Source organism: Herpailurus yagouaroundi, unplaced genomic scaffold, assembly GCF_014898765.1.
Source record: "Herpailurus yagouaroundi ecotype Mexico unplaced genomic scaffold, PumYag 162, whole genome shotgun sequence".
NCBI classification, from domain to species: domain Eukaryota; kingdom Metazoa; phylum Chordata; class Mammalia; order Carnivora; family Felidae; genus Herpailurus; species Herpailurus yagouaroundi.
This window is the reverse complement of record NW_024412403.1, coordinates 28,016,223-28,042,540: the sequence shown is the minus strand read 5'-3', so window position 1 is coordinate 28,042,540 and position 26,318 is coordinate 28,016,223. Positions and strand designations below refer to the sequence as shown.

Here is a 26,318-nt window from a genome sequence, read left to right as displayed (position 1 = left end):
AAGACAAAATTTCCTGTATCCCACAGAAGGAAGTGGTAGTTGTCTCAATCTTCTGTATCTGGGAAGGACATGGAGATTTAATTGCTCTGTATACAGACTTTCATCTTTTAATCATGCCATCTATTTCCAGTCCCTGCCTTACTCTGAACTTATGTGATACCATTCTTTTTTTTTTTTTTCCTAATCCACCAAGGAGAGGTGATCTTACTTTTCCTCAGTATCTTCATTATAGACAGTTTATATCCCTTTGCTTTCTTGTCATTGCTCTTTGTTTTCCACAAGTTATTTGAAATCTCATCTCATAGCTTTCTGTTATTAACAAGAGTTTAGCCAAATTCCATTTTAGCAAGTGACCTTCAAAATTTAGTTTTTAGCTTCGGACTCAGTGAAAGGATACTTGTTTTCAGGATGCATCAATCACAGGCACAGTTTAGGCAGCAGTGACATTTAACTTTTCCCACCTTTTTTTTGAAGAAATAGGTTGATCAATACTATTATGACTATGGTTGAGGATATACAGTATTTGTGACTTAAAAACATTAATTTATGTGATTTATTGTAATGATCACAAGTTCTACTTAGAGTTGTAGCTTATTAGGTTGTATTAGACCACTTACGTGGTCATATTTTTCTGGAACCCAACTCAACCAAACCAAAAGAACATTAACAAAAAAATCAACTATGTCACCTAACACTAAAGCAGTGAGGGATTTTGAGACTAAGCTCTGAAAGATCAGCATTTTTAGAGTAAGCTTCATATTTTGGGCAGATTTTATCCTTGAGACAGTTCCAGAAATGGCTGCTGAGTGGTTGGGAAGGTAAGCATAGTTTTGTACAAACTTGGAGCATTAGTAAACACCTTAGACTTCCAGTTAAATTCTAGAGGGCTAGAATGTTGGATTAGTGGGAACTGAAAATAAGCCAGGCTTCATAGTGTTTGAATTCCAGCTTCATCTCAGTATTGTTTGGATTAAGTTGATCTGGGACTGCAAATGACTCCAGTTTTAGTGCCTGCCAAAAGCAAATGTGTAAATTCTGTTAGAAGGTAATATTATCTAGAACTTTGAATTTTCTCCACTTTTTCCACATAAAAATAAATGTTTAGTATTCAAATCGGTTATAATCAATTATAATCAAAAATTAAAATAACTGGCAATATGAAACCTGAAAATTGAATTGTTTGTTATAATAACTATTAATATGATGAAGGAATTAAAAGCAAGATTGAGAATTTCAATAGAAAAGTAAAAAGTATAAAAAAAAAGCAAAATAGAAATTTTAGAATTGCTGAATATAATAAAGTTAATCAGTGGATGACTTTAGCAGTATATTTGACACAACTGAAGAGAAAATTAGTTAACTGGACATTTGGTTTGAAGAACATTTTCAGACTGAAGCCATGAAGTACAGATAAGAGGATATAAGAGATATTTTGGACATGGTGAATTGTGTTGACATAACATGTATGGTTATAGAGGGAAAGTAAAAAGGGAATATAGCAAAAGTAATATTTGAAAAGATGCCTGAGAATATTCCAAATGTGATGAATGGGATCAAGCCACAGATACTGGAAACAATAGGAATCAAGTAGCATAAACATAAAGAATATTGTGCCAAGGCACATAAAATGGAAAAAACTATGGACAAAGAGAAAATCCTAAAAGTAGCCAGGTGGAAAAGATGTATAGGCACACCTCAGAGACACATGGGTTTTGTTCCACACAATCGCAATAAAATGAATATCTTAATAAAACAAGTCAAATCAATATTTTGGTTTCTTAGTGTGTATAAAAGTTATGTTTATACTATACTGCAGCCTATTCAGTATACAGTACGATTACATTTAAAAAAAAACATGTATACCTTAATTAAGAATAATTTATTGCTAAAAAATACTATTTGAGCTTTCAGTGAGTCATAATCTTTTTGGTGGTGGAGGGTCTCATTTCAATATTGATGGCTACCAACTGATGAGGGTGGTGGTTCCTGAAGGTTAGGGTGGCTGTGGCAGTTTCTTACACTAAGATGACAGTGAAATTTGCCCAAACAGTTGAAAACCAAATCAATTGAATGAACACTTAGAAGCCACTGTAGTATTATTAATAGGCCTGATTTCAATATTGTTGTGTCCTAAGAAATAGGGAAGCCTGAGGAGAGTCAGAGAGAAGGAGGAATGGCCAGTTGGGGCAGCAATCATAACACATACAACATAATTGATTAAGCTTGTCATCGTTTGTGGGCATGATTTGCAGAGCCCCCCAAAAGTTTACATTAGTAACATGCAAGATCACTGATTGTAGATCACCATAAAAGATATAATAATAGAAATTTTAAAATATTGCAAGAATTACCAAAATGTGACACAAAAACACAGAATGAGTAAGTGCTGTTGGAAAAGTGGTGCCAATAGGCTTGCTTGACAAAGGGTTGCCATCAACCTTCAATTATAGAAAACATGAGCTCTACAAAATGCATTAAGATGAAGCGTTAAAACAAGAGGTGCCTGTATCACCTCTATAAAGAAACAAAACGAAGATTGACAGCTGACTTCTGAACAGAAATACTGTTTTTAGAGTGCTATAAAAAATAACTGGCCATCTAAAATTCTATAACTGTCAAAAATCTTACAAAAATGAAGAAAAACAATTTCACACTAAGCAGAAGCTGAAGTAATTCATCACCAATAGACCCACACCAAAAGAAATATAATTGTTTAGAAAGGCATTCAGGGAGAAGAAAAATGTTCCCTAATGGGAGTTTAGAGTAAAGAAGTGGGATTGAGATTATCCTAATTTGTCATTATTCTCTTTCCTATTTAAACTCCTCATAAAACAGTCTGTATTTTATCATTTTTCTATCCCATTTCTTCAGTACTCCTTGCTGCCTCTCTTCCATCATTCTACTGAAAAGGTGATTTCCCAGTTGCCAAATCCAAAAGTTAGTTTTCTTCCCTTACCTTACTGGATCTGGCAACATTTGAGAGTATAGGTCCCTGATTTATCATGGTTCAGTTTATGATTTTTTGACATACAGTGGTACAAAAGCAGTATATATTCAGTAGAAGTTGTACTCTAAATTTTGATCATTTCTTGGGCTAGCAGTGTGCCGTATAGTACTTTTTTGTGATGCTAGCTCCTAGTCAGACATATGATCATGAGGGTAAACAATGATATACGTACAACCATTCTGTACCCATACAACCTATTCTGTTTTTCACTTTCAGTACAGTATTTAATAAATTACATTATATATTCACCACTTTGTTATAAAATAGACTTTGTATTAGATGATTTTGCCCACCTGTACGCTAATGTAAATGTTCAGAACACTTTTGAGGTAGGCTAGGCTAAGCGAAGATGTTCGGTACGTTTTGTGTATTAAATGCATTTTCAGCTTAATGATACTTTAATCGTAGGGAGGGTTTATCCAGATGTAACCCCATCATAAATCAAGAAGTTCTGTATTGCAAATCTTGTCCATCTTGAAATCTGCCATTGATTCTTTGAAGTACTTCAGAATTTTCTGTGGTACTTTATTTTTCTATCTTTGTTGAGAAGCCCCTGACCTAGGTACTTTTTAAAGTTCCACAGGTACTCTGATACACTGCTATATTTGAAGGACATGTTCTCCTTTTTCTTTTTGCTTGCATACTCTTCACTTCCCATACTATTCTTATTTTGCCAGAGACTCAATATATTTTATTCTCTGCTTCTTGTTCTCCTCGTGTCTGCATGTAGTGGGTACTCCATAAATATTTATTAAATGAATGAATAAATTAATTACCTCACATGTTCATTTTGTTTGAGAAATACTTCGAGATTACAAGATAACCAAAATATTTTCCTACAGTTTCTGTTGCCAGCTTTATGATTTTATCTTTCTTTCTTTTTAAATTTTTTTTAATGTTTATTATTTTTGAGAGAGAGAGAGAGACAAAGAGAGAGCAAGCAGGGAAGGGGAAGAGAGAGGGAGACACAGAATCTGAAGCAGGCTCCAGGCTCTGAGCTGTCAGCACAGAGCCCGATGCGAGGCTCGAACTCACAAACCACCAGATCATGACCTGAGCAGAAGTCGGCCGCCCAACTGACTGATCCACCCAGGCACCCTTGGTTTTATATTTCATATTTAGGTCTTTAAACCACATCTATATCTATATATCTATGTATCTATATCCTAGTTTTTTCTTTATATATAGTGGGCCAGTTTTCCCAACCCCCAACTCCTAAACAAAATCTTGTTTTATGATTGATTTGTGGTGCTACCTTTATGTTCTATCAAGTTGGCTCACACAACTTTGCTAAGACCTCATGCATCCTTGCCTCCTATAGTGATTTTCTTTTTTTTTTAATTTTTTTTTCAACGTTTATTTATTTTTGGGACAGAGAGAGACAGAGCGTGAACGGGGGAGGGGCAGAGAGAGAGGGAGACACAGAATCGGAAACAGGCTCCAGGCTCTGAGCCATCAGCCCAGAGCCTGACGCGGGGCTCGAACTCCCGGACCGCGAGATCGTGACCTGGCTGAAGTCGGACGCTTAACCGACTGCGCCACCCAGGCGCCCCCTATAGTGATTTTCAACAGAAAGGAATATATTTTACATTGTAAAACACTTGACACACACGTGTATATAAAATGCATACAATGAAAATTTTGCAAACAGTACTCTGGTGTGTTTACTGTGTATGACAGGTTCTGCTATTTTCAGTTGCATTTTATTTCATTTTTTTAAACAAATAATCATGATGATGACAATATGAGTTCTAGGAAGCTTTCCTGTGGACATCTTTCATATGCTCTCATCCTCTGTGAGATCAATAGAATTGTATCTTGGAGTCAGATTTCTATTCTAATATCTTTCTCCTTTCTGGGCTGTGTGTCTTCTTGAGCATAGAGGTAATATGTGATTTCTTTATGTCTCTATCACCTAGCAGCTGGCCCATAAATTTATTAGTGCTACATTTTTGTAGTATTGATACCTCAAGATAACTCAGCGAATATAACATGTTTAAAAAGTTCTAGACTTAGCATTTGTGTACCTTTTGAGGAAACTGCTTATTAAGCACATAGAGAAAGAAAGATTTAATATATAGTATAATTTTTTGTGTTGTCCACAATTAATTTTCTGCTTTTCAGTACAATAAATATTGTTAATGATAAAGAATAGTGTGTCAGTATATAAGAAATTTGACATCTTCTCCAGGAGAAAATGGGTCTTGTGCTAGTGGCAACAATCCTGTGTATAAGTAGAATAGTTGTCAAAAATAAATCTCTAAGACCAGTCATGTTTTTATAGCTCTGTTAATAGAACTTTCTCCTAGATTTTCTTAAATTGTTGTTCTTTTTCAGTCATTATTCAATCTTTTGGAATTTAGAAGATTAGTTCTGAATTACAAGCCTCCGTCAAATGCTCAAGATTTACCCCGAAACCAAAAGGTAAAACTATGAAAGATTTTTAAGCTGTGTGTGTGTGTGTGTGTGTGTGTGTGTGTGTGTGATCATATTCTTTTATCTGTGCTTGATTTTAGGGCAGTTTGTCTCATCAAATATGAAACTGTTAATTTTGAATGTCAGCCCATTAATCTCAGTTACTATAGTAACTTTCTATTCTTTATCAGTATATTATAAATCTGAATTTTTCTTCGCATGTGTGTCAATAATATGCTAGTTTATTGTGTCACTTTAGTAATTGCTTTTCACTCTCTTTTTTAAGTTCATTTATTTATTTTGGGGGGGTGGGGAGAGGAGCAGAGAGAGAGAGAGAATCCCAAGCAGGGATTGACAGCTCTGAGAAAGCACAGAACCCAACATGGGGCTCGATTCCATGAACTGTGAGATCATGACTTGAGCTGAAATCAAGAGTTGTGTTGCTCAACTGACAGAGCCACCTGGGTGCCCCTGCTTTTTTCTTCTTTTTGAATTGTCAAATTTCAGAAACTTTATAGGTTTTAATTTATAATTCAAGGTTTTTCTTCAATTGCCTCCCGAAAAATTGTGTGAAAATAAAAATTTTTGTGTAGATGAGCCCTTTAAAAGATTAGTTTTGCACTGGCTGTCTTTGCAGTGCCAATCTACAACTTCCTTTTTGTAAGTTTATATTGTTAGGCAATATAACGTGACAAAACACACACATAATCAGGGCTAGATTGCCTGGGTATTCTGGCTGTGGATTTAGGGTTTGAACTGTCTGTTCAGTTTCCTTTCCTGAAAGGTGTAAATAATATTAGTAATTATTGTATACAGTTTTGAGAATTAAATGAGGTAAAACATACAAAGGGCTTAGAAGTACATAGTTCATAGTAAGTACCTCAGATGATGTTATTGTATTCATGTTAGTTTTTCAAAGTAGGACTGATGCAGAAATTTATATTTAATGTAAGAAATTAATTATGGAGGTGATATATGTGAGTATTTAGGGCTTTAAGGATCTTGTCATAAAAAAAATTGTAGCCCTAAAAGGGGACTGGTTGCACAAAGAAGTTAAAGTGTTAGGTTACCGTAAAGTATTGAACTTTGCGTGACTTCCGTTTAGTGTTAATGATATGTAATAGAATTATATTTTTCTTCTTTTTTTAATTTTTTTTTTTAATGTTTACTTATATTTAAGAGAGAGAGGAGAGAGATAGAGTGTGATAGAGCTCAAATTCTTGGACCGCAAGATCATGACCTGAGCCAAAGTCGGACACTTAACCAACTGAGCCACCCAGGCTCCCCTGTTTTTCTTTTTTTTTTTTAAATATTTATTTATTTATTTTGAGAGAGAGCACGCATACATGTGAGTGAGCAGGGGAAGGAGACAGAGGATCCCAAGCAGGCTCTGTGCTGTCAGTTCAGAGCCTGATGTGGGGCTTGAACTCATAAACCGTGAGATCATGACCTGAGCCTAGACCCAGAGTCAGACACTTAACCAGTTGAGCCACCCAGGCGTTCCTATTTTTCTTTTAGTGTGTAATTTGAAAACCACTTGTTCTGTAAACATGAAACATTTATAATGCAAACTAGTGGGAATACAATGATTTATAGCTAGCTTTTCAGGCTATAATCTTTGAGCAGTAGAGTATCAAGCTGGTAAGCAAGCCTAAACAAGCCATTTTCAAAGGGAACCAAGATTACCTGACAACCCCACAGACTTGCAGAGAAATTAAGCAAAACCCCTTCACTCATTACAGTTGTTGCATGAAATTTTTTGGACTGTTGCTTCCATTATCACACCTTGTTAATAATCACAGTTCTCTCCTCCTCCTTTTTTTTTTTTAATAATGCTTTCCTTTTTTTTTTTTTTTTAAATGTTTATTTGCTTATTTCGAAAGAGAGAGTGCGCATGTGGCCTACAAGCTGGGGAGGGGCAGAGGGAGAGAGGGAGAGAGAGAATCCCAAGTAGGCTCTGCACTGTCAGCACAGAGCCAAGCGTGGAGCTCCATCTCATGAATTGAGAGATCATGACTTGAGCCAAAATTCAAGAGTTGGGCGCTTAACTGACTGAGCCACCCGAGTGTCCCCACAGCTCTTTCTTCTCATGTCTCAGTTGAAGTATATTTATAATTTACGTGACATTATTTGGAAATATTGCTTCCAATTAGGTATTTATATGTATCTTGACTTTTTCTCTTTTGTTTCTGGATTTTAGTGCTTTAAAGAGTTTTAATTTATTTTATTTTTCAAAATGTTGAATAAGACCAAGTTAGTTTTAGAGTTGTATTTAAAAACGATCATAACATCCATGCTTATGTACCAGAGCTAATTTTAAGATTGTTCAGCTGAGTACCCGTGAAATATATAAATCTTACCTTCACCTTTCTAGAGAAATTTGTTTTCTTGCAGTAGCTGGATCAGTATGTCCAGGTGTCCCTTTAGGTTAAGGAATTAAAAGGATCTCTACTTCAATTGTGAAAAAAAAACCCTTTATTTAGAAGAATCTGTGCAGTTTTTTAAAAGATTATTTCACAAATGAAGTTATTCTTTAAGTTTATTATTTTTATTTATTTTGGTAGAGAGATAGCAGGCAGGAGAGGGGCAGGAGAGGGAGACAGAATCTCAAGCAGGCTCTGCACTGGCCCCACAGAGCCTGTTGCGGGGCTCAAACTCATGAACCCTTGAGATCATGACTTGAGCTGAAGTCAAGAGTTGGATGCTTAACTGACTGAGCCACCCCAGTGCCGCTGAAGTTATTCTTTAATGTGGCATGGTAACATCAATACATACTGTAACTGACATCTCTGAAGCAGATATGTGGGACTAATAGGTAGTTATCAGCCACTTATTGGTGCTACATTCAGCTGAGGTGATGAAAAACACCAGGTGTACTGACTGAGCCACCCACATGCCCCAAGGTACTGTTTGTAATTTTAATGTCTAGGAGAATTGTGAGGTACTAGAAGCATAAAGATGGATTCTCACCGTAAACATCTCACCCCTCCCCACTCCCATTCATAATGTCTTTTGGCTTAAACAGTCATAAACTGATGACAAAACATGTTCAAATGTTGAGAAAACAGAGATAAATAGTTCATAATAGTGGTAATCTTCATACAAATAGCTAAAACTTTATTACTCATAAGGTATATTATTTAAAGTCTTGTTTAAGGGTAATATTTCCAAATAAACAATATTTTCTCATTTTCCACTACTCAGAGATAAGATGCATATGAGCAGGGAATATGTTTAATTGAATTCCGTTTGGCAAACACCTGAAGGAATTTGAATTTTCAAATGACAGAGTCATTCTGGAATTTCTGTCTTTAGTTATGAATAAAGTAATAAGATTGGATTTACAGGTTTCAGTAAATTTTGAAGGATTCAAAGCATGCAAAGTATATTTTCTGACTGCGGTGGAATAAAGATGGAATTTGACAACAGAAAGATATTAGAAAATCTCTCTGATTATGGAAAATTAAGTAATATACCTTTAAATAACCCAAGGGACAAAGAGAAAATCAGAGGGGAAATTTCAGAATATTTTAAATTAAAACACAACATACCAAAATTAGAAGGATATAGCTAAGGCAGATGTTAGTGGAAAACACATGAACTAAACACATTAGAAATTAAGAATAGTTTCAAATTTCTGACATTGGCTTGCACATCAAGAAATTAGAAAAAAAAAGCACATTAATATTTGAAAGTAGAAGAAAGGAAATAATAAAGATAAGAGCTAGATTATTGAAATAGAAATGAAATTGAAATAGTAGAGAAAATTAATGGAACCAAAAGCTGCTTCTTAAGATCAGTAAAATGAATTTCTAGGTAGTCTGAGCAAAAAAAAAAGAAGAAACAAATTACCAGTATAAACAATGAAAGAGAGGGACATCACTATAAATTCTCTAGAAAATAAAATAGAATAGTGGAATATTATAAATAGACAAATATCTTGAAAGCCACAAACTACTGAAACTCACTGATGGAAAAATAGATAACCTGAGTATCCCTATATTACATAAAGAAATAGAATTTTTAGTTAACCTACTCACCAAAAAATTCAACAATGAAGTAGCTTACTGGTGAATTATACCAAACATGTAAGGAAAGAATAATACCAGTTCTCTACATGTTTTTTCAGAAAATTGAGAATGAGGTAAAACTTCCCAGTTCATTCCATGCGCCCAGCATTACTGTGAAGCCAAATAGAAAAAGATATTTCTTTTATTTTTTTTTAATTTTTAAATACTTTTTTAAGTTTATTTATTTTGAAAGAGAGAGCATGTGTGAGCAGGGCTGGGTCAGAGGAAGAGGGAGAGAGAGAACCCCAAGCAGGCTGTGTGCTGTCAACACCGAGCCTGACACAGGGCTCCATCCTAGGAACTGCAAGATGGTGACCTGAGCTGAAATCCAGGTGCGCTGCTCAACCGACTGAGCCATCCAAGCACCCTTAGAAAAAGATATTTCAAGAAAAGGAAACTAATGACCAATATTCTTCATGAACATAAAAGCAAAATGTTGTAGCAGATATGTGGCAAATAACTCTTGAAACATCCATAAAGGATACTACCTCAGCAACTGGAGTTTATATAGACTGCAAGGTTGGTGTAGTGTTCAAAAATCAGTCTAATTCACCATGGTAACAGACTAAAGAAGAAAACCATATAATCACCTTAGTAGATAAAGAATTTGACAAAAGGTGATGTACCTAAAATCTCTCAGAAACTAGAAACTGGAAGAAGCTTTTTTATCTTGATAAAAATCATTTATGAAAAGCCTACGACTAATATAATACTTAGGTGAAAGACTGAATGCTTTGCCCCAAAAATCAGGAGCAAGCAAGGATATCTGTCCTCACCACTTCTGTTAAACAGTAGACTGGAGTTCTTAACCAGTGCTATAAAGCAGGAAAAGGAAATAAACATGAAGATTAGAAGGGAAGAAATAAAGGTGTCTTTGTGTATATGCTTGGTTGTCTATGTAGAAAATTCTAAGTACTGTACAAAAATAAATAAAAGATGGTAGAACCAAGGAATGAACTCAGCAAGGTTACCTGATATGAGGCAAACATGCAAAAATCAATTTTATTTCTAGGGGCACCTGGGTGGCTCAGTCAGTTAAGTGTTGGGCTGTTGACTTCAGCTCAGGTCATGGTCTCACAGTTCATGAGTTCGAGTTCTGTGTCGGGCTCTGCACTGACAGCACAGAGCCTTCTGGGGTTCTGTCACCCTCTCTCTCCTCCTCCCCCTCTTCTTCTTTCTCTCTCAAAAGAAACTTTAATTTTTTTTTTATGTTTTTTTGAGAGAGAAAGAGAGAGAGAGAGAGACAGAGTGTGAGCAGGGGAGGGGCAGAATAGGAAGGAGACACAGAATCAGAAGCAAACTCCAGGCTTCCAGCTGTCAGCACAGAGCCTGATATAGGGCTCGAACTCATGAACTCTGAAATCATGACCTGAGCCGAAGTTGGACGCTTAATCAACTGAGCCACCCAGGCGCCCCTCAAAATAAACTTAAAAAAAATCAGTTGTATTTGTAAATACAGTGGGAAATTTAAATTAAAAAATACGTATATACAGTAGCATAAAATGTGGACTATTTGGGGTAAAGTGGACAAAAGATACTTATAGAAAGCCACAAAATTTTGCTGAGAGAAATTAAAGAGATAGATATGTTTAAGGATGAGAGGATTCAATATTGATTGTTATGATATCAATTATCCCCAGTTTAATCTGTAGATTCAGTGCAATCCCGATCATAATCCCAGCAGGCTTTTTCATAGGAATTGACAAATTGATACTACATTTGTATGGAAAATCGGACTACTAGAATAGCCATAGTAATTTTAAAAAGAAAGACAATGTTGGAAGAATCAACTCTAATGCATTATTTTTGGTGAAAAGATAGTCTAGTCATACAGATCAATGGAACAGAATAGAATCCAGAAATAGACCTACACATATAGAGTGAGTTGATTTTAATGAGAATTGACAAAACAATTCAGTAGACAAAGGAAAATCTTCTAAACTGATGGTATCGTCGACAAAAAGATAACCCTCAGCCCTTACAGAACGTATCTTTTTCAAATATATGAAAAAAACTGATAATGGATTATAGACCTAAAAGAAAACAAACTAAAAATTCTTGATGAAAACATTAGAGAAAATTTTAATGCCTTAGGTTAAGAAAAGATTTCTTAAGTGGGAGAAAACAAGGACACAAATCATAAAAAAATGATTAATTGGACTTCATCAAAATTAAAAACATTATCTGAAAAATTTATACAAAATGAAAAGTTAAGCCACAACTGGGAGCAAATTGCTCTCAGCCAATTTCTGTGGCTAGAAAATCTTTCTGAATTTCAAAGGGTGAAATTGTAAATGATGTTAAATGCAGCTACTACATTTGGCTAAATTATGAAAATATCACCACATGCAGAAACTATTCAAACTATTCTTAGTCTTTTTTTAAAAAAGACTTCTTAAGGTGTAACTGACGTACAATATACTGTATACTATAAAGTGCACACTTAGCAAAACACGTATCAGATAAAGGAATTGTATCTAGAATATATACAGAACTTGCATAAGTCAATAATAAGATAAGCTATTACTGTTCTGGGAAAAATATTTGGACAGACACTTCACCAAAGAGGATCTACAGACAAATAACTGCATGAAAAGGTGCTTGACATTATTTCATAGGAAAATGGAAATTAAAACTAGAGGTGCCATTTTGTACCCACTGGAAGAACTAGTTAAAAATATAACCCATATCCAAATGATGTAGAAAATGGATCTAGAACTCTTATTAAGCTGTCAGTGGGAATATAACATGTATAACGCTTCTGCAAAAGCAGTTTGGTTGTTTCTTGAAAAAATAAATCTACATACAACCTAAGCTCTCTCCAAGTTTTTACTCAAGAGAAATTAAAACATATGTCCACACAAAGACATGTATGGTAATAGCCACAACAGCTGGAATAGGTCACTGGATAAAGAAGTGTGGGATATTCAGACAATTAGAATACTACTGAGCGTTAAGACAGAATAGATCGTTAACACACACAGTCTTGGGGATGAAACTCAAAATAATCACTTCTGTCGTAAGAAACCAGACTAAAATGAGTACATAGAGTATGATCTGATTTGTGTAAATTTCTAGAAAATACAAAGTGACCATGGTTGCCCTGGGATGATCAGGGAAAGGGAGTAAAGTTTGAAGAAACTTGTGGGAGTGATGGATAGGTACATTGTCTTGTCTATGGTGATGCTTTCATGGATGTATACATGTCTGAAGCTCAGGAAAGTATGTGCTTTATAATGTACAGTATATTGTACATCAGTTATACTTTGATAAGTCTTTTTTTTAAAAGACTAAGAATAGTTTGGATAGTTTCTGCATGTGGTGATATTTTCATAATTTAGCCAAATGTAGTAGCTGCATTTAACATCATTTACAATTTTGCCTTTTGAAATGCAAAAAGATTTTCTAGCCATGGAAATTAGCTGAGAACAAAAATGTTTAAATAAATTATTTTACTTTTCCAATATGCTTCTCAGCAGAAATACACTAAATTTTCAAAAGCCCATTTATTTCATCCTTGTTCTTAGCAAGGAATGTCTCAAAAAACTGTGCTAAATTAGATTTGGTCATAAAAGAAAGAAATTGAGCTCAGAAAATTAAGGGTATTTTGGAAATTACTTTGTGGATTAAAATTGTATTTATACTTTTAAAACCTATCTATATAAGGCATTTGAGGGGGAGTAGGAAGTACAACAGAAAAATTATAGGTTAGTTTTCTTTCATTTAAAACTTTTACATTTACCCTTTATCATCGATGATGGATTTTATTATACTTACATAAAATACATGTTTTCTATAATTTAGCACTTTCATTCAGACAATGCACTTTGTGATTGCTGTAATGGTGTATTGTTTTGGGATCAAATAACAAGCATTTGGAGCCAAATGTTTTATTCCTTTACACTTGTTTCTTAGGACTCCTTTTTAAAATGCATTCTAGGAACAACTATTTCTACATTGATTATATCATTCTGGACAGCACTATACATATATACACACATCCCTACAGTTTATAATGTTGAGAACACCAACTATATACACTTGGAAGATTTTTCTCATATTTCAATCGAATAGATAACCTTTACGTGTTGAAATTGTTATTGCAAGAGCTAACTATATAATAAGAACTGCTTGTTTGATTTGTTACCATATTTATTTAACTGAGATATGTGAATTCCATTCTTTAAAAACATTTCCTTCTTGTTTTAAAGTAAGTTGTTCGGGGCGCCTGGGTGGCTCAGTCGGTTGAGCGTCCGACTTCAGCTCAGGTCACGATCTCACGGTTCGTGAGTTCGAGCTCCGAGTCAGGCTTTGGGCTGATGGCTCAGAGCCTGGAGCCTGCTTCCGGTTCTGTGTCTCCCTCTCTCTCTGCCCCTCCCCCGTTCATGCTCTGTCTCTCTCTGTCTCAAAAATAAATAAACATTAAAAAAAATTAAAAAAAAATTAAGTTGTTCATAATTGATAATATTGGGTTGTTTTTGTTTTTTTCTGGAGGGTTTAAACCAAATGTAAAGAATTGAATACCTGCTTTGTGTAGTAGAAAGTTGTGGAAGAAATTTAGAAGTTCTTGTTTTTGAGAAGCTTACAGTCTATTGAGACACAAAAGTTAAGATTTCAAAGGAACACTAGAAGCATGATACATTAGTCTAATATTAGGAACTACTCTAATTACTTATTAGACTCATATTGTCTGATTATTAGGATCATCACAGGACACTCCCAGTTGGCGATTCATTGCTGAGTGAAAGACATTCATTTTAGTAGATGTGGAGTTTGAAGGAATTATTGACTTGAAGGGGTCTGGGAAGGCTTCATGGAAGAGGAGGGATCTTTGTTTAAATGGGCTTATTGAGGAAAAGTACTTAAATAGTGCCTGGCACGAAGTTAGCACTCATTGAAGATCGGCTGTTGTTATTGCTGTCCACAGCAGCTGGGCTTTGCTGAATGGAAAGAATTATAATAAATAGGCTTGAATGAGGAGGATATTCTTGGCTGGGTAATAACATGATTAGCTATAAAAATGTAGCATTTGTGCTAAAATTGTGAGCTAAGCGTAGGTCCTCTGCTGTTTTTGTGCTCTACTCTGTTGAATCTCCTAGATCACAACAGTCTTCTTTAATTACGATGTAAGGAGTGCTGGACTCCTCCCTAATCAATTTTAGTTAAGTTTTTGCATTTTAAAATGAATATCTGTTTACCAATAAAGATTAATCTTCACTTAATATTTTTCCCCCCAATAGGAGCATCGGAATTTGCCTTTTATGCGTGAGCTGAGGTATCTATTTGCACTTCTTGTTGGTACTAAAAGGAAATATGTAGATCCATCAAGAGCAGTTGAAATTCTTAAGGATGCTTTCAAATCAAATGACTCTCAGCAGGTAGTTTGTTTTTTTTTTTTTTTTGTACTTATATATTACCGATTGTATTTTATTTAATCTGATTGTTCCTTAGTTTTTTCAAAGGTACATGACAATTGACGATGTTGTTATTCATCCTTATTAAAAATAAGTTGTAGTCATTTGAAACATTGCTTATTTGGAAGGTTTACTTTTACATTAAAAAAATAACGGTGATCTTGAAAAGTCTTAAATGAAGCTGTGATTTATATTATGATTGAAATTAAGAAGTGAAAACGGGTAAAATTAAGAGTGTTCACAAATGTGTATATATAAATCTTCATGAATGTGTGATAGTCCAATGCTAGTCAAGTATACATGCTTTTGATATGTCTGTTTTTGTTGACCGGGAGTAGTTTCTTTAATTACTCAGAAAAGGTTTCTGAACTACATTAACTTCGTTATTGCTGCTTCTGGTTTTCAATCTTTGTATAGTGCTATTTTGTGGTTTTCAAAATCTATTTCTTAAAGATAATTGGGAGTTTCACATACAATTTGAGAAGTCAGAAATTAAAAAAGAAGGAAAATAAGAAAAGCAAAGAAAATATCAGTGTAGTAGCAGCAGTGATGGAGGAGATGGCAGTGAAGCTGATGAAACGTTTCAGGAGAGATTCCTAAAGCCACCGCACTTGCAGCGGACTGGGCTGTATCTGTTATGTGGATATGTAGAAACAGTGTTTGGAGAAGGTTCTGAAAAGATGTGTAATTCTGCCACTGTCTTCCCCATGTTTTGTTTGTTTGTTTGTTTGTTCTTTTAAAGACACCTTTTATGACAAAGATACATCAGTGAAAAAGGTGCTCACATTAGGATTTGCTCTTACTTATTTTTGGTTGGTTTGGTTTTTAAAAAAATTTCTAACAAAGTTCCAGTGCTGTTTAGGTTTAATGTCTTACTCTTATCTGTTATAATAACACTTAACATAGTCAAATATTCTTAAAAACGATCTCAAACCCCATTTTAGAGTACTCCTGGTTCTACGTGTCTTTTTTTTTTTTTTTTTTTTTTTTTTTTGTAGCACTATTTATTTAGTATGTGCATTATATTCTCTAATAGCTTTGGGCATAAAATTAAATTTAAAAAGTCACTTCTATTTCCTGACTTATTGTTTTTTTATGGAATTGCTTTTTCTATGTCTTTTTCTTGGTTACTATGAATAGTAATCTTTGGATATCTTTTCGTATTTAAGAATGAGGCTGCACAAACTTATTGGGAGACTCATATGTACACTGTAGACTTTTTAGTTTTGTTAGAGTGGACAGGGAGACAACTAGCTGTTGTTAGGCTGTTACAGACTCTTGACTGCCACGATGTGGATGCCATTGCTTTAGGCTGCAGTGTAGACTAACTAGTTTTCTCGTTGTTAGTTCTTTTTCTCTGGAGATCTTTTAGAGTAGTTGCACGTTATATTCAGGTTGATACAGGTTTGATTCTCTTCTCGCAGACGCTTGAATCTGAAACACACGTTAGTGACAGAGTGGAATAAATCCACGAGTGAAGTAAACATCATTACTTGTTTAGAACGTGAATTCATACTTACATTTGATAGTCTTCTTAAATATATCATGTTTTGGAATATGCAAGAGTCTTGTGGGATACCCTTTGGTATACAGTACTGTCAATTTTAATTATACCTATAATTGTTACAGTTTAAAATTAAAATGTTGTGGGAAAGGCCTCATCTTTTTTCTCTTGATGAAAGCAGGCAGAATTCTTTTGTAAATGTTGATTTTAGATCAACTGCTTAAAAAGGGATTGATTTATTCTGAATAGTATTGTGATAAGTAGGAAACGTGTGTTTCTTGTTAGATTTAACCTTGCAAGATAAGTAAATTACAGAATTTTAAAGTTATGGAAAGTTGTGTTTAAGGTGTTCTATTAGTTTGTGGGGCAGCTGTAACAAATTACCATAAACCAGTGACTTCAAAGCAACTGAAAACTATTCTCTCACAGTTCCAGAGGCCAGAAGTCTAAAGTAGAGGTGGTGGCAGGGCTGTGGTCCCTCCCATGGCCCTAAGGGAGACTTCTTCTTGCCCTAACCATCTGTTGGTGGCTTGTGGTATTCCTTGACTTTTCATGGCATAGCTCCTGTCTCTGTTACATGGCCTTTTCCCCTGTGTGTCTTTGAGTCTGCTTCTTCTCTGTTTCTTGTAAGAATACCTATCCATTGGATTTAGGGCCCACCCTAATCAAGGATGATCTCATGTAGAGATGTACCTTAATTATATCTGCAAACACCCATATTCTAAATAAGACTCCATTCTGAGGTTCCAGGTGGACATACATATTGGTGGGCCACCATTAAGCCACTCCAGTTCGTTTGGATGTTTATAACTGGATTTTTGTGCTGAGTTTAGTCGTCTCTAACTATATGGCTTTGGAACAATTCACTTAAGCTTCTTAGATCCTAGTTTCAGCATTCTAAAGGTGAATGGATAGACCCAGATGCTCTTCAGAAAACTTCTAGCAGGAAATATATGTAATAGTAAATTTGTTTAATACTTGGGGCTCTTTTGATAAATAAAGGCAGATTTGCTTACATTGATTCATCTGTCTTTGGCAAAGCAGACTTAGTTGGATTGGTTTACTTTTTCTCCCTGGGTTCTAGATGAACCTATTTTCTATGTTCTACCTCACATTATTGAAAGGATTATGGTAGTTCATGAGTAAAACTGCCACTGTCTATTCCTGTTTTTCCATGTTAGGGGAACTACGACTGAAAGAAGGGATGGCAACAGGTGAGGTTTGTGCTAGTTCTGAACGGAGAATTTTAGAGTTCATGAGATGGTGGACTTGATACTGGGAGTTGGTGACTGATTAAACTAAACCTGTCCAAGGTAACATATCTTAGTAAAAGTGCACATGGCTTAAAAAGTTGTGTGTAAAGTTGAATTAAGAAAATGAATTGTCAAAAATCACATCTTCATTCTAAGAGAGAAGCCAGTAACAATTCTTTATATAATAAAGAACTCTGTTAATGTGGGTCCTTCATTTTATAAACATTCATTAGAGAACTCTTTTTTGGGGTGATAATTGTTTTTAAAAATCTCATTTGCAAATTAGAATTTATGTGTGTGTGTGTGTGTGTGTATGTGTATAATACATATATTTAACATATAACACATGTGTATATTTTTTCCCATATTATAACCTAATCACTGTGATTTATCATTATAATGCTGATTCTCAGATCCTAGTTTTATTCTCTGGTTAGATTATAAATATTTCTTGTATTTGATGTGAAACATTTCATATAATACTTTTGGGAGAAGTCAGTAATTGTATATTTGATATGACGGGCTGTAAGTTTTATATTGCAATATTTAGTATTTTTATGAGTAGGCTTAATAAGACCTTGTTTTCTTTCCACAGCAAGATGTGAGTGAGTTTACACACAAATTATTAGATTGGTTAGAAGATGCCTTCCAAATGAAAGCTGAAGAAGAGACGTAAGTTATCATAACATTTAGTGATGGGGTTTTAGGAGATTGATAAATAATGCTCATTTTTTCCTTTTATGTATCAGTGTTTATGGATAAATAGGAAGCTGAGATAAATATGTGGGAACCCAAAATATTGTCAAGTTGTTTGAAATTTTTGGCCAAAATGCTGGGTAGTTTTAGATTTCTTTTGTAAGATTAGAGAATCCAGCCAGAAATATCTAAAAAGCAACCCCTGAGAGGCTAATCCCACATGCCCAGCTGTTTTCTTTGGATTTGACAGTCTGTTTTCATGAGGAGGAATGGGTTAGTGGTGAGAAGAGATCCCAAGAGTGTTATTTCCAATAGAATCCTATTACATGGAATCACAAGGACAAGGATATGAAGTTCCTCTTCGACATTCTCTAGCGTTTTATTTTCTGCCCATCAGGTTGAACCATTAAGATTTTGGTTGTTTAAGAAATCTACACACTTTCAGCATGGTCCTACTCCCATTCCGGCGAGGCCCATCTCTTAATACCAACCACTGGTTCCTTTGTGTGTCTTCATGAAACATGGGTGGACCATTTAGGATTTGCCAGCACATGTTCTGATGTGATCCTACAAGATGAAGTACATAAATTAACACCTAGAAGACAGAACTCCAGGGCAGAAAATTGTCTCCCTTCTCTTTTTTTCTTATTTTTAAATTATGACCAGCTTCACTGTTCAGTAAAAGTCATTGTACAGGTCTGCAATGAAACTAAATTGAAGTAAAAAATTTCTACTTCTACAATGTTAGCCAATAAGAAATGCCCCTAATCTTTAATAGAGACTTCCCCCTTTCATCCTTCATATCCCAGGAGAAAAATAATTTCCCATATTATATTCCCTTGGTCTTTGAATGTAAAGTCAAGTCCACAGAAATTTTATACTTAAAAATCTGATTTTATTTTTGCCTTTGTGGTTGGAGTCTAACAAAAAATAAAAGTCACTTCCGAGTTTCTAAGTTTGTCCAGCCTAATGCTACATACATGTTATTTCTGTGCCTGAATAGCACTGGAGTTCTGCAGCTGTAGCCTGGGCTCTCTCACTCGGGTGTGTATAGATCCTTCAGTCCTTCAGATGTTCACTTTCATATGCTTGAATTTTAGCTTTCAGAGGGTTATTACAACACACATGTTTAACACTGAACGGTCTCTTACCTTTGAAATTTTGAAACAAAAGCTAAACTTCAACCCTCTAGCTCTCAGTTCAACTATATAATATTCTCAGAATTTTGTGCAATCCAGACCCAAGTCGTTGCCAAAGGCAGTAGCAGAAATTTAGGATATGTTGTAAACAGGAAATCATTGGTTTTAATTCTGCCAGGATGCCTGCTTGCAGAGGGGCCACTTGCTTGCAGATGGCAATGTGTTGTGAACATAAATAGAGGTGGGAGAAATCTCTGAAGAGATAAATTATGGTGCTAAGCCCATATAGTATTTGAAGAAAAAAAATTCTAATTTTGGTAAATTTTACTCAGAATGGGACAATTGAAAGCTCCTTCCTTCTTGGCATGTTTAGAAGTTTATGATGGTCCTCATCTCTGATGGTCCTCAGCTCTGGTCCTCAGGTTCTCCTCTTTCCTATCCACCCAAAGTTTTAGTTGCATTTTCCTTACGAGCTTTAGTTCCTAAGGCTCCAAGTGGTATATTGCATGACTTACTTTTGTGCCACAGTGGTGGTGCCCATGGCCGTTTGGTATGGAATTGCTTAGGCTTCTGAAACCTGCCCCTTAGGTTAGTTTCTTTCTTCTCTTCATGTTAGTTTCTCTCTTCATGTTAGTTTCATCTGGAAAATCTCCCCATCAGATACCTGAAATGAATCTGCGGTTGATGCATCTGAAACCTGAGTCCCAGCATCTTACACTCTTTCCTCAGCTTTTGAATGTTCAACACCTTGTGTATATTTCTTTCTGCTGCATCTTTTTTCTGAGTGGCATATGCCTCTAAAGTTCACATACTTGTGTATTTTATTCTTCTTTTAGGACGATTTGGCTGAATTTTTAACAGTTTAACCTGCTTCTTAGCCTGTATGTCATGCAGAGCCAGCCCTGTTTGTTGGATGAGTGTCTTTTTTTTTTCCTATTCTTTGGGTTTGTTTTCTGGCCTTTACATTTGTTTTTTTTCTAATTTATCCCTTTGATATTGTCTTGATAGGTGCCTCATAATGAGAGTTAGCAGACCCTGATCCATGAGAGTTGTCCACCCTGGTTTCTGTCTTGTACAGCTCATGTCCCTTGTATCTTTCCTTAGAGTTCTAATACCAAAAATTCACTGGGCATGTTTCCTGAGAGTGTGAATAGTATCTGTATCCTCAGTCTGTGATAACGGAGTCTCTGAAGTTCTGTCAGTAATTCTTTGAATTTTACCCTGAAATCCCTAGTTCCTCCTCTCAAATCTATCCAGATTTTCTAAAAGTACTTCATTTAGTTTATCCTATCTTTAGTATATCATCCCCAATTGCTTTTTACCTGTTTCCATAGAAGGGTGCCTAAATCCTTATTCCTTCTGGGGGGGGGGGGGCATTTTATCTTGATTTTGGAGATCTTGTTTATTATTTATTTATATGTTAATTTTCTTTGGGTTCTAGTCACCTTTTCTGACCTAGTAACTAACAGATTATTTCCCCTTTTTCTAAAACTGTTTTAAAAGAAGCTGGAACTTTTTGATTCCAATTCACCTGAAATCTTAACTTTTATTTGAAAAATGTTCTCCATGTTCATTTCCCCATAATTTTCTATCTGCTCTTAACTGTTTGTGGAGCTAAAACTATTTTTGAATGCCTCTCCCTATTAAACCAGAGCTTCCCAGTTGGTGTGGCATGGCTAGCCAGATATGGGTATGTGGAGATATTGATCCTATTTCTGTGACCATGAGAAAATATGTCTTTTTACCTCAGAGTTCTCTGAATATATTATATATGTACCAAAGGTGTTAAAAAGATTGGGAAGCTGTGACTCTGTTAGCTATCCTAGGCCTTTGAATTCCTGTTCCAGCCTAATTCCCAAAGATAAGATGTCCCTGATACAAATTTTCTGTAGTGATTTCTTTTGGCCTTTGTTCTTTGTGTCAGTCTATCTTTACTACTGCTTTCATGCAAGTGGTGGGTCTCTCTCATTTTTATTATAGGAATCTCATGTCTTTTTAATTGGTCTTCACTTGTGTTCCTTACTTTTCTGTTGGTATAACCAGTCTGGGCCCCTGAGATTCATAGTTTAAATGCAGGGCAAAGAGGGGCGCCTGGGTAGCTCAGTTGGCTACGCGTCCAACTTCATCTCAGGTCATGATCTCGCGGTTCATGAGTTTGAGCCCCACATTAGGCTCTGTGCTGACATCTCAGAGCCTGGAGCCTGCATCGGATTCTGTGTCTCCCTCTCTCTCTGTCCCTTCCCCACTCAAAAATGAATAAATGTTAAAAAAAATTAAAAAAAAAAAATAAATGCCGGGCAAAGAATAGGACCTCTGAGAGGTTGGAAAGGACAAGGTAAACAATTTTTAGAAGATCAGTGTTCTGGGTTTAGAAGTTTAGAAGATCAGGGAAGGTCAGTGTTCACCACAGATTAGTGGAGAGTAGGACAAAATTCAGGCAGGATGATTTGAAAAGAGATTTAGAAAGTACATTCAGAATTGGGAGAGCTGCTCAGCATCCAGTTTCTTCTGGCAAGTCACCAACCTGGGAAGTTATTGCTCATGGAGTACGTGTGTGACCATAAGGAGAAAAGTCAGGAATGTTGATTTCCTACATAAAAACAAGAGGCCACGGGAAGGAGATTCCCGCTAATATTCACATCTAAAGATTCATAGATTTTTGCATCAAGAGAGACAGTCTTTGGATTATTCCTGTTTCCCATATCAGTCTTAAGTCCTTTTTATTCTCACAGTGTAAAATACATAAGGTATGAAGTAAATTTTTCCTATAGAGTTAAAATGCCCAAAGACTAAATATAGGTAGTGGGAGAGGATACATTGATTTTGGTGTCAGATTTGAGTCCACTTCACAGCTTGAGCACTTACTAATTTTGGGAATTTGGGCAAGTGACTTAACTTGCTTTATAGCTTTATTAGTACAATAGAGGTAATTATACTACCTGTTATCAGATAATTATACTACCAGATAGTCCAGTGACAACAACCCCAACAGTTTACAGTCTTATATTGTTAGATGTGTCCATTGGGTGTGAGCAAGGGGCTGTGCCCATTCTTTTGCTCAAGCCCAGGGGTGACAGAGGCTTTGCCTCATTACCTCTTCTGGGATCACCACAGCAGTGAAAGTACATGGGCTCTCAAAGTTTCTGCCACACATCACTTCTGCTCACGCTTTGTTGGGCAGAGCAAGTCATGTCGTCCATTTGAGTTCAAAGTGAGTGAGAACGCTTTATACCCATTAGGATAGCTACCATCAAAACCCCCAGAAAATAACAACTGTTGGCATGGATGTGAAAAGAATTGGAACCCTTGTGCACTGTTAATGGGAATGTGAAATGGTGCAGTTGCTTGGGAAACATCATTGTGCTTCCTCAAAAGATTAAAAATAGAATTACTATTTGATGGAAGGAATACCTTCACAATGTATACATATATCAAATCTTCACGTTGCATGCTTTAGATTTTGTCACTTATGCCTCATAAAGATTATATGATCCAACAATTCTGCTGGGTCTTAAAGAGATATTTGTACACCCATGTTCATAGCAGCATTATTCACAATAGCCAAATGGTGGAAACTACCCAAATGAATAGATAATATAATAGATGAATGATGAATAGATAAATAGATAAATGAATAGATAAATAAAATGTGGTATACATACAATGGAATAGCCTTAAAAAAGAAGGAAATCCTGACACATGCTGCAACATGGATGCTTAGTGAAATAAGCCAGTCACAAAAGATAGACACCATATGCGACTTATGTGACGTGTCAAGAGTTGTAAAACTCATAGGAACAAAGTAAGAATGGTGGTTGCCAAGGCCTGGGAGGGAGGGAAAAGTGTGGAGTTGTTCAGGGAGTGTTGTGTTTCAGTTTGACAAGATGAGAAGACTCCCGGAGATTGGTTGCACAACAATATGAATATACTTAACATTACTGACTAAACACTTAAAAATGGTTAGATGGTAAATTTTATGTGTATCTTACCCTAATTAAAAGTTTTTTAAATGGGGGTGTCTGGGTGGCTCAGTTGGTTAGGCATCTGACTCTCATGGCTCAGGTCGTGATCTCACAACTCTTGAGATCGAGAGCCCCCCATTGGACTCTGAGCTGACAGTGAGGAACCTGCTTGGGATTCTCTCTCTGTGTGCTCTCTCTTCCCTCTTTCTCTCTCAAAATAAATAAACATTAATTTTTTTTAATGTAAATAAAAATGTGAGTGGGAAAGTATATCTTAACCATGTACCTGAAACTAGAGAGCCAGAAATCTTTTTTTTTTTTTTTTTTTTTTGGGGGGGAGGAAGGCCCACAAGCAAGGGGGGGGGGCGGAGAGAGGGGGACAGAAGATCAGTAGCTGGCTCTGTGCTGATAGCAGTGAGCTTGACATGGGGCTTGAACTCACAAATAGCGAGATCATGACCTGAACTGAAGTCAGCAGCTCAACCGACTGAGCCACCAGGCGCTGAGGCCAGAAATCTTTTTGAATAGTACTGACAACTACCATACTACCTCATAGGATTGTTGTGACGATGAAGTGAAGTCCTTCCCACCAGTTGTTTTAAGGAGTAAATGGTGATGCACATTTATAAAGACACAGTGTCCTTCACCCATCCCCCACCCTTTTTTTTTTTTTTTTAGCAAATCAGTTTTATTGGTTTAAACACAAAATTTATGAAGATAAATTTTATACACAGTTGTGGATACCACACACTTTTATGTAGTAATGCCAAGATAAACTGTTTTCGGACCACAGAGAATAAAACAAAAAGAAAAGGTTAAAAAAATTGTCAACTTCTATTTGCTTCAAGGGAAAAAGAAAAAGAAGAAAACAATGTATCTGATAAATAATTTGGAAAATTCACAAATGACTACTTGTGCCTGCAACATGAAGGATGGAGTAGCTCCTTAGCTACTTTGGGTCAAACCCGATGTTTTGCTCCTTCATTGTGACAGGATGTTATTTATCTTTGAATGTTGTGTACTGTTCTATTTTAAATTTGGGAGATTACATATTAAAAATTTACAGAAATTGCCTCTGATTAAGGGTGGCTTTTCTTTGTTCCCAGCAAGTCCAAATAAGCATGTATTGCATAGAATAAATGTATGAGATCAGAATGAACAATGATAAGGAGAAGATCAGTACTCCTTGAGCATAGACTATGTCAGGTCTTCTTGTTTTTTTTTTTGTTTTTTTTTTTAGGATTTTTTCCCCCTTTTTTTTTTTTAATTTTTAAAAAACATTTACTCATTTTTTTATTTTTATTTTTCAATATATGAAATTTATTGTCAAATCGGATTCCATACAACACCCAGTGCTCATCCCAAAAGGCGCCCTCCTCAATACCTATTACCCACCCTCTCTTCCCTCCCACCCCCATCAACCCTCAGTTTGTTCTCAGTTTTTAAGAGTCTCTTATGCTTGGCTCTCTCCCACTCTAACTTCTTTTTTTTTTTTCCTTCCCCTCCCCCATGGGTAGGTCTTCTTGTAATGTTGTGCCATTTTAACCCTACAACAGCCCTTTGAGTTCAATTACTATTGTTATCCTCAGTTGACATGTGAAAAAATGGAAGGCTAAGTTTAAGTGCCTTATCCGAGGTGATGTAAATAGCAGCCCTGAGTGAGTGACAATCACATAAATAAATGTCACTGACTTGGCATATATTGTTCTTTTAATGTTTTCTCTGTTACATACAGATACAAAAATTATAACCACATTTATGTTTTATACCATGCTTTAGGGATGAAGAGAAGCCAAAGAACCCCATGGTAGAGTTGTTCTATGGGAGATTCCTTGCTGTGGGAGTACTTGAAGGTATGGTTACACATGTTTTTATTTATTACATTTGAAGGGATATTATTATCGATTAGCTCTTGTCTTGATAGTGACTCCTTATTTGTTGACTGGTTTTTAATTTTAATTTGACTTATTCTGTCTACTGGTTCATGTTGCATTGTTACTACTAATCACTTGCACAGAAAACACAGAATTGAGTGAATGAAGAGGAAGGTACAAGGTCTATTATCACATACTAATTTATACTGGGCTAATGTTATCCTAATAGTCTTTCCTAGAGAAAGGTCTATTGTCACATACTAATTTATACTGGGTTAATGTTATGCTAATAGTCTTTCCCTAAGAAGGCTTCTGTGATTCTGTGAATTTGGGGGTACAGGGATTAAGGGGACATTTGGTTTTGAAAACGATATTGGAGTTGAATACTGGTTTTGCTATGATGATCAGTGTTTTTGAGGATTTCAAGTCTATGAATGTTGAAAGCTGCATTTAACAATGTAGCATAATCAGGGTATTGCATTTTTGGGGTGATTATAAAATTCTTTAGGTTCTAGTTTTCAAGAAAGAAGTGTACTCTTTTGAAAAAATCATTTAAGAGTGACACTACTCTATCTGCCTTAAATGCCTATTACTTTAAATCTGGGTCTAACCAGTTACTCTTCGGTTTTCCTAACAAGGGAAGGGAAAGGACTCATTAGATATACTTCAAATACTAATAATTACTAATCCCAAAGCATGAGTTTTTGAAAAAATTTGAAACATTTTCCAAATTTTCAAATGGCCCAGCACATCAACTTTTAGAAAGTTAACCCAAATCACTTGAAGTATAAAATTTGGAAAATTGGTTTTCCTTCAGGATCTTAAGTAATGGATTCCTATGAAGTTTTGTTTGAACATAATTTTATAATTTGGGATTCAGAAAAAGGCAGACATTAACTCAGGATTCAGTCAGGCGTTTAAAAGGTTACACTGTCAGTACATTTTTTAAAATTGTTGCCTCAAATACTGAATATTCATTATATA

General features: G+C 35.5%; 1 protein-coding gene across 5 annotated transcripts in view; it reads left to right on the top strand.

Annotated features, from left to right (window-relative positions):
* Nucleotides 1-26,318, top strand: part of USP25 (ubiquitin specific peptidase 25) — a 129,923-nt gene that overhangs the window by 33,368 nt on the left and 70,237 nt on the right. For all 5 annotated transcript variants that reach the window (XM_040484157.1, XM_040484155.1, XM_040484156.1 and 2 more), the window contains 4 exons: nt 5,345-5,431; nt 14,733-14,870; nt 18,259-18,335; nt 25,240-25,313. In XM_040484157.1, the coding sequence (XP_040340091.1) occupies nt 5,345-5,431; nt 14,733-14,870; nt 18,259-18,335; nt 25,240-25,313 (376 nt within the window). The remainder of the gene's footprint in view (nt 1-5,344; nt 5,432-14,732; nt 14,871-18,258; nt 18,336-25,239; nt 25,314-26,318) is intronic.